This window comes from Grus americana, chromosome 1 (assembly GCF_028858705.1).
Source record: "Grus americana isolate bGruAme1 chromosome 1, bGruAme1.mat, whole genome shotgun sequence".
Lineage (NCBI taxonomy): Eukaryota > Metazoa > Chordata > Aves > Gruiformes > Gruidae > Grus > Grus americana.
The window spans coordinates 74,678,420-74,687,951 of NC_072852.1; the positions used below are offsets into that span (position 1 = coordinate 74,678,420).

The 9,532-nt window shown below is 44.5% G+C and overlaps 1 protein-coding gene across 19 annotated transcripts in view; it reads left to right on the plus strand.

Moving 5' to 3' along the window:
• Positions 1-4,820, plus strand: part of SOX5 (SRY-box transcription factor 5) — a 655,394-nt gene extending 650,574 nt beyond the window's left edge. For all 19 annotated transcript variants that reach the window (XM_054804269.1, XM_054804526.1, XM_054804608.1 and 16 more), the window contains one exon: positions 717-4,820. In XM_054804269.1, coding sequence (XP_054660244.1) covers positions 717-1,020 — 304 coding nt within the window. In that variant the 3' untranslated portion in view covers positions 1,021-4,820. The remainder of the gene's footprint in view (positions 1-716) is intronic.
• The last annotated feature ends 4,712 nt before the right edge of the window (positions 4,821-9,532 follow it).

Here is a 9,532-nt window from a genome sequence, read left to right on the forward strand (position 1 = left end):
TCAAAGGTTCTGCTTTTCACAAGTGCCGCTCACTGTGGAAACTATCACCTTCCAGTGGGAGGCCCTTAGTGATCATCCTGGTAACCCATGCTGCCCCCAGAAAGCCCCCTGTTCCTCTCCCCAGTAATGGCCAGGTTTCTGAGGGAACGTGGAGTGAACGTTCGCTCTTTGGAGAGACCTGCCTTGCTTTCTCCTGATCCACTGGTACTTTCCTACAGCACCTCCCCATTCCTGTGCAAACTACCCAGCCCTCGCCGCATCTCTCCTGTTGGCAATGCGTTACTTTTATGTCTAGGCCTGCCAGCAGCTCGGATTATTTAAAAGGAAGATTTTCAAAATATATGGGTTTTAAGTTGGACCAGAATTGAAAGGATGTTTATGTTTGGCTGGCCGCTCATGGGACGCCCAGTTTACCCAGTAAAGAAGTTTGCATCACAAGCAGGCAAGCTGAAGCTGCGTAGTTCAGGTACAGCTACAGATGTTCACAGAGATGGGCTTTTCTTATCAGTAAAGTTGGTTTGGGCTTCATGTTCGTTTCAAGAGCGCCAGCTGGTGAGTCTGGAATATTGATATAAGGGTTGTCTTGCATGGGCAATCCAGGACCTTCCTCTGCATGCCCAAGAGCATATGCGATGGGCTTGCAAAGTGCTGTTGTACTCGCCCTTCCTTTACCTCTTCCAGTATTCAAACATCCTTTTACTTTTTCTCCACGGCAGGCAACAAGCACAGATACCCATTGCCACCGCGGGCGTAGTTTACCCAGGAGCCATTGCCATGGCAGGAATGCCTTCCCCACATCTGCCCTCCGAGCACTCGAGCGTGTCCAGCAGCCCGGAGCCTGGGATGCCCGTCATCCAGAGCACTTACGGCATCAAAGGCGAGGAGCCTCATATCAAGGAAGAGATGCAGACCGATGACGTCAATGGAGAAATCTACGATGAATACGATGAGGAAGAAGATGACCCCGATGCGGACTATGGCAGTGACAGTGAAAATCACATTGCGGGGCAAGCCAACTGATCAGGGTCCAAATATCTTGTGACCTACAGGACTTCAAGGAGGAAAGAAAAAATAAATAAAGCCCCATCTGGTTTATCCTTGCCAGTGGCCAAGCACATTAACTTTCTCATACACTGACTGTTACTTTAACTGTTAGTCTTAACTAGTTGGGACATCAGCTGACTAATAGACATCAGCCTGCATCAGAAGAAAAAAAGGCTCAGAAGAAAGGAAACAAAGACAACGACGACAACAACAACAGAATGATATAAGCTATGGGTAAAATAATGCCAGTAATTCAGCTGCTATACCCAAGCACTGAAGTCTTACCCGTCGACCTTTTATTATTATTATTTTTTTTTCAAATAAACTTTATGGCTGTTTGTTCTACAATGTTCTAGAAATTCTCACTCAGGTACACAGTGCCAACAAGTGGCTTGTGAATGTGTTTTGTTGTTTTGTGCTACAGTTTAAAGAGAAATAATTTTTTTTTTTTTGGTAATGCACCTGACAGGAAAGAAAAAAGATAAAATTCCTTTGACCCCCTCTGTCTCCTCCTCCTCCTCCTCCTCCTCCCTGGCAAATCTGGGTCAGAAGTGTGTGTGTGTGTGCGTGCGTGCCTGTGCGCGTGGCTGGCAAGGAAGGAAGTGGGGAGTCTCTTTCTGTTAACCCCAACAAGCAATTATTTCCTTTAAAGAGAGGACTTCTCTTCATCAGTTGCACACCATACCGAGTCTTTGAGCAAGTGCCAAATTTGTACTAAAGCGCTGAAGTAGTCCAATTTGCTTTTGTTTTGGTTGGTCTCTTCTTGTTTTGTTTTTCTTCTGCTTTTCTTTTGCTTCCTGCTCTGTCTGAAGTTAGGACAGTGTTGTATCTTAGACAATCCCTTGAAGAACCTGATATACCAGCAGCTGGTGAGATTAGACGTATATTTTTGGGTTTGGTTTTGCTTTTTAAAGGAAACTGTAGGTGCCGTTCTCAGGTGAAAAAAGAGAGAGAGAGAGAGAGACATAAGAAATTTAGAGAAAAAATATTTTATGATCTTGGATTTTCATGTGTGCGTGTTTATGGTACTAATAAGAATAATAGTGGACTATTGCGAGCAAAAAGCATGTTCCAGAACGAAGTCCCGCACCCTCCAAATGACTTGGTCTGTAAGGAGCCTTTGCTTTTAATTTACACTTCAAGTGGCATCATATACAACATAAAAAAGGCTTGTCCAAAATGTGATTTCTTCAGGACAGGGCAACTGGAAGTGTTACCTCCTCGCTGAGCGTAATTAGGTTACCATGATGTCCAGTTTTAATGAACTTGTACCTTCAGGGTGGCTGAGTACCAATCTCTGATTCAAAAGGCGATTTTTTTTTTTAACTGACTTTTTTTCTCCTTTGCACTTGCAGAAATCCTTTTTTATCAGTGGGATGTTTGTGTAGGAAGGAAGACTAATAGGTATGAAGAGATTTCCACATTCAAAGTGGGCACGTAAGAACCCGAACCTTTGCAGTGCCGAGTTTCCCTAGCTGCTGCCTCTCACAAGTGAAAAATTGTTCTCCTGGGCTAAAATATTTTCAGCGTTGTTCTAGGGCCCTTAGATATGTTGCTTGGGCACTTTTGTCTCCTTTGGGCGACAGCAACCAGGTGTGGAAGGTGGATTTCCACAAGCGTAGTCCTGAGCAGAAGTTAGCTTCTCGTATTTCCAATAAGGTAACTGAATGTTACACTTTATTTCAGAAAAAAGAATGCAAATACAAGTGAATCAAAGAGTCTCTTTTCATCTCCTCACTCTGACCTTCCTGTAGAAGAAGAGGACCCAGGTTTGTGTAGCAAGACAGAAGCATTAGATCTAAACCTACCACCAACCAAAAAGGCTGCCTCTAACTTCAAACAGCAGCTATCCAGGAGCTCCTCTCTGCCCTGGGAAGGAAACTCTTGGGATCGTACTGAGGCAAAAGCCTTTCTCTGAATCAGTCTTCTGACTGAGGATGCCACCTTTATATTCATGTTGCTCCCCGGTAAATTCCTACTCCTAGAGAGAGACTCCTTGCTGTCGTTCGTTGTCACTTCTACCTTGTAACAGTAGCCCTGTGCATCTCACTGTGCCAGTGGGATCCCAGCCCAAGCATTCACCAGAGCCGTGGTCTTCCGTACTTGGCAACGCTGATTTTGCAAATGGTCCTTTGATCAGGCAAATGTAGCCCTTGGTGCAATCAGCCACTTAAGTCCAGGTGCGGGATGAAAGGGGCAGGTAGGAGGAGAGACTGGGAAGGAGGATGTGGAGGCTCGCTCTTTGCCTCTTGAAATCCCACTTGAAGTGTAACTTGACCTCTGCAGACCTTGTGCAAAGCAAACGAGCAAATGCCATTGAAGACTTAGGACAATACTCCGACGAGCGGTTTGGATGTGTGATAGTTTTACCCTGCAACATCCGTTTTATTTTTCTCCTGTTTTCCCTTTTTTGATTTCCACCTCTGCCTCAAAAAATTCTTTTCTATTTTCTCTCTCTCAGAAGATTTGCTCTGAAGTTATCCTTGGAGTAGCTGATCATATCCTCCATGTCAGAGAGGGTTCTTTTTGTTTGTATTTTATGACTGTGTTGGGTTTTTTTTTTTTTCAGTTGAACTGCCTCTTCTTGCTAGTGTTGTAATGGTAATTATAATAATAATAATAATGGTCAGCTGTTCCCAGATTAGTAAATTATGTATAATTTATTTTATCCCCCCCCTTTTTAACTTTATTTTATTCTGTTCTAATTTGGCAGTGCAGCAAATGAAGCTGTTAGGCTATTTAAAATGGATACCCCTCCCCACCTTGCCTTTTTATATATATATAAATATATATATATACATATGAAAACAAAATCGCTTCTTCTTCTCACACCATTCCTCTTTCTTTTATTTTAATTTTGGCCCCAGCCATGTCAACTTCTGATGTTTATTATGATGGAGTGAATTAATGGGAGTGTTGTTTTCAATCTTAATTAACTTCTGCTCTCTCATCACTCATTTTAGTTATTTAATTACACCAGTCATCTAGAGCCAATTTTTTTGAAGCACTCTGTTTGGATAAGAAGGAAAAAAAAAATAGACAATTGTTTTTATATCATTATTATGTACAATGTGAAAACAGATATTTGCTCCTTTTTTTTTTTTAACTTTTAAATTTGTTCCCTGTCTTTGTGAACAAATTACTTCTGACTTTTGTGGGTTCACCTCACATTTGCTGGATGCTTGATTTCCACCACGTTATAGAGACTCTCTGGTTTAATCGTGTCACTTTGGGCTACCAGAATACTTTGTTTTAGCTCCAGGTAGGTGCCACTGCGGCAGGCGTGATTGGAGCAAGTCTTGGACGCGTGGGCTGGAAAGCTGGCCTTGGGGAAGTCAATGGGAGAAGGTCCCTTTGACTTCGGCGGGACCCAGTTTCACCCCCGAACTGTGGGATGCGCTGCAGGAGACGCTCCTGGAGGTAGCCCCCATCTCTGCGGGCAGGGTCGGTCCCGCGCTGGAGGAGCGCCGGGGCTGCGGGACCGAGCTCCGCTCTCGGCAGTGGATGGTGCGACAGAGCCCTTCTGCGGGAGCGCTCTGCTTGGCTCGCTGCCTTGGCCTGGACTGGGGCTCAGATGAACGCTAATTTTGTTACCGTACACACTTCCGTCTGAGAGACTACGCTAGAGCCTGGGGTTCGGTCAGGCTTTTCGAATGGGTAGCTTTAGCAGACTATACACATCCTGCATTTGGATGTTAAAAACGATGCAGCAATGTTAAAAAAGGCAAAAAAAAAAAAAAAAAAAAAAAAGGCTCTGGGGTCCCAAACCAGCAAAATACTTCATGCCTGTGCTAATGTTTTGTTGGGTCCAAGGATGAGCGCCCATATATCCTTCGGCAGTAGAGGACCAGATTTGAAAATGAGGCCCTGTTTGTCCCTCTTTAATTTCTTAGGAAAAACAAAACAAAGCAAAACATACATTTATAAAAAGATCTTCTTGTCTTGTTTCTTTTTTTTTTCCTGGGTTCTGTGCCCTGGAGCATGCAGAAAAACCAGGTTAGAAGAGATTAGGATCGTATTAACCTAAAAGCGCATCGAGGCCGTAACGCCGAGGCGGGCTTCGTTCCCCTCTTCCCTGGGAACCTGGCGAGCGAGGATGGTCGGGGGGAGCTGCCGGGGAAGGCGCGCGGGCCACTTCCCCCCAAATCGGGGCAGCCGCTTACGCCCCGCGTCTCGCGGGCTTACAAAAGAACACCACCAGCAGTGGGGGAAAGGGGAAAGGAAGGGAGGAAAAAAAACTGAGGCACTTGCTTCTAAGCTCAATTAAATAACACAGAGTATATCCTTTTTCAATTTATTCATGCCTTATATTAGTAAAATAGGATTTTTAAGTGCATTTAACATCTTTATTTAACCGTTCCGCTATATTAATCAGGCCCCCAGAAAAGAACACTAGCTATTATTATAGCATTTAATTAGTTTTGTAACCAAATCCTCTTATTACGAATGCATATGGAAGAAATTCTTTCTTCGAAGACATTATTTCAAAGATTTGGTTACTGCAGTAGACTCTGTCTTTAATTAAATCATTTTTTAGAAAGTAAATTGTCTTTAACCTTTTTACAGCACATTTTCAGAGCTTTTTCTTTTTAATCCAAAGAGATGAGCTGTTATTGTCCCCGAAGAAGCCTCTGACATCACGTTCGTAACATCAAAAATAATTATACTCCGTGGAAACACAGACCTTACTTAGCAAGAATTCATCTGCTAGAATGAATGGCAACTATACGCTATCTCGTACGTTTAAGGGCACGATGTATCGGATAGGAAGTATTTTTGTCTGCCCACTTCTCGATAGAATCATACCTTCAATTTTGCAAAGAACTGTGTGTAATTCACTAGATGTGGATTCAAGTGTATCCTCAATTCACAGGGCATGGGCTGGCTGTTTAGCTTGGTTTATATTTACATTTTTTCAACTTTATCTTAACTTGTCAGTTTCCCAGATTGAAGAACATGTCAAGTTCGTTTTTTCTACTGACTGATTTCTCTACTCCCCAGTGTTTTTGTCACTGGTTTGCTGAAACAGTATTTATATAGCTCCATTGGCTCTAAAGCTCTTACTCCTTCTAACGTTTTGGATTTTACAAGTGAAATGAAAATAGAAAAGAAATAGAGACAATCAAATGCCTGGAGCTTAAAACAAAGTATGTGCAACCTACCATCTCACTTGAAATTTAATAAAAGAAATAATTATGTAAATATAACATAGAGTTATAGATTTATATTTTGTTCATAACACATAGTGTAATATAAGTTGTATATTTTCATGTTTTGGTTTTATGTTATCATTCATGCCACAATAAATAAAAAAAACCAGGAGTTGATGTACTCTTTAAAAAAAAATACAATGTGGGTTGCCACCATCCTGGGTTTTTGGTTTTGGTTTTTGGTTTTTTGTTTCTTTTGCATTCCCCTTTTTCAGTATTATTGCCCTGCAAGGCACCAATAAAACAGCAAATGTGTTCTTTACCTATACTGTGGTCTGTTTCCCACTTCTTGTAGCGAAGGGTGTGCTAGTTCATTTTCTTGTCAGGAGAACAAAACACCTGGGCTCAAGGAGCAAAAAATCAGATAGATGCGGCTTACCGGTCTGCTCCAAAATTCAAGGTTGCCACCAAATCGTGGGAAAAAATTTCACCCCGTCTTTAAAATATCAGTATTAAACCAGAAGAAGGAGTTGGTTCCTGAGCGATGTAGGACAGTGCAATTTCCAGTTCAGAGTCAGGGCGCTTCATAAACGGGGATGGTTGAATCCAGAGGTTTGGCCCATGCCCACCTTCCCAAGTTACGTTCACTTTCTACGTTCTTCCATTCAGAGACCGAAGCAAATTCAGGGAAACACCCGGTTATAAACGCTGATGACACAAAGCTATGAAAAAGATAGCTCTGCTCATAGTTAGTCAGACTGTCCCAACATGCTGCCTAAACAGTTCATGAAGTTTTGACAGCAGCATATGGCACAAAGTGGGATGAAACGAATTTGTACCTGGTTTTGACAGTAAGTTATTCTGATGGGTGCTTACTCTCAAGTGCCTACAGCTTGACAGATGCCATTCTATGGTTCCAGATTTCCTAAAGGGAAAAGGCAATATTTGGGAAAGCGGGATGTAGCTGGTGGAGGTCCTGTGAACCTGCCCGCGCTTCTCTTGCTTGCCAGGTTGTCCTCTGCTCTTCCTGGGGGCAGGGTGCCACCTGAAGCAGCGCGGCAGCAAACCAGAGGTCTGTTTTGGCCGCCTGGTGATACAGCCTGCGCCGTGTAGCACCTGTCCCGCGGCAGTGGGAACGAGCCTGAGCAGAGCCGTGCAATGCGAGGCTCAGGCCAGTAAATGTCAGCATCCTTTAACCCCTTGAAGTCCCTTTATCCATTACCGTCATCGACGCGATGAAGGGAGCACCCGTCTACCTGAAAGGCCAGAGGAACAGACACGGCCGCGCTGGGCAGCGGGGCTGTCAAATTATGGCATAGTTTGTATTCGGCGTGCCTGAAACCTTCTTACCTGCAGCTTGAGCCAAGGCAAAGATTTTGCTTCTTTGCCCTTTTAACAAACACAACCCTCTAACAAGGAATACTGCTGCCGAGTATGGCAGCACACCACCCACCTGAAGCATCGCTGAACATCTACACCATCTCACCACCCTACACGGAGATGGAGGGACATAACGATTTCTTCTTTCTTTTTATTTTATGACTGGGCTGGTACCTAACAGGGGCAACAGTGTTCTGTAAACCAGTGGGGAAAAATGGCTAGGTGAACATGAGAAAAGCGAAGTTGAAGCTATATCTAAATTGTAATACGAGTGGACGAGGCTGAGCTTTGCAAAAACGGGAATGAAGATAGGTTAAACCCTAAAGGTGTAGCTGAAGTGAAAAAGGTTTCTAGAGTGCTTAAGTGATGTTATGGCCTGGACTTGGGAGTGGTAGCAATTCTTTCCCCAGACAAGTTGTGGGGGCTTTTTTTTTCCTTCTTTTTTTTTTTTTCTTTCTTTCTTTTTTTTTTTTTTTTTCAAAAAAAATGCTAAAGCATTCCAGCAATTGCCTGTAGCAGGAAGGAAGAAAATGAGGATAATTATGACATTAATCTATTTAAAAAAGAAAGACGTGTGACAATTAGCGCATTCCTACCAAGAAAGTAACATACAGAGCTATATGTGTGTAGGAAAGTGAAAAGACCCCCCACAGAAGCCATGAAAGGTTATGGAAAGCGTATGTGCCTCACGAGGAAGCACAGCGCTGTGACTTCGGCATCAGCGAGAAAGGGTACACGGGAGCTTGTCAATAAGCTTTCAGTTAATAAATATTCAGCAATACTGTAGAAAAGCGATATGGGAGCAGAACAGGCAGTGGCTGTCGGGCCAACCAGTGGAAAGCGCATACTGAAAAGGTACAGAAAGTCTTGCGAATATATTTATCAAAATAATCTAGTGCCTGAGGCTGGTGGGCTCGAGGTAGAGTAGCTAACTTCAGTGCCCGGGATGCTTACGCTCCTGTCTGCTGGTGTTACGGCAGCACTGAAAGCAGAGGTTGCTTGCAAGCCAGCAACGGGGACAGGAGAAAGAAAGTCGCGCCGCAGCACTGTTGGCCTAATTCGGAAAGGCTGACAGTGTCGGCAGCGCTGTGAGCATCAGCTACACCCCAGCTGCAAAACCTTCCCCCTAACAAGGCTACGCTGGGCCAAGGGGCGGCAGCCTCCCTTCCTGGCTGGATTTGCAAGGCTGGCAATTAGCAAACGCTGTGGGGTTTTGGTGAGGGGTTTTCTCCCGTACGTAAATTTGATCTGAAAGCTAATGCAAAAGAGATCCTACAGATTCCGCAGTATCGTTTGTAACAGTTGCTCTCAAGCCTCTAGTCGCGTGAACTTTGCCGACACGATGATGCTCTTGGTGTTACAGAGTGGTTCAGCCAGGTCACAGGTTCCCGCTCCCTGACACCGCATGCCGAGGACGCGCACGCACCCCGGCTCGCTCTGCACCATGCCTGGCGTGCCTTGTCAAAAATCATGTCATTAGAAACTTGCCATCTATATCTACCACTCTGAGGGATTAGCCAGTGCTTAGGGTTTTGGGGGTTTTGGGGGGGGAATTTGGGTTTTTTTCCTGCTGGCGGAGCAGCCTTGTCGGGGCACAGTGGGTGCCTGGGGCTGGGGGGGGGTGGGGAGAGCACCCAGCGCTCAGCCGGAGTCCTCCTCCATCTCAGACCAGATTCGGCTCAGAGCACCGTACGTCCAGTGAACTCAGCTGTCACCACCACGCCAGCGCCGTACATCTGAAGGGCATGTGACAGCACTACCGAGGAACGGTCTTTCCTGACCCGTTAACCTAATCAAAGCAAAATACTTGGCACGAGAGTATGAATTTATTGAGTATGGGTTTGGTTCTTTGCAGGCTTACACCGATTTACCTTTCTGGATGCTTCTAAACTTGCTGCCAGAGGCAGCACGGAAAGTTATTTTGGCCAAAATTGGGCTTGCCCCTGCCCCTGTGGAGG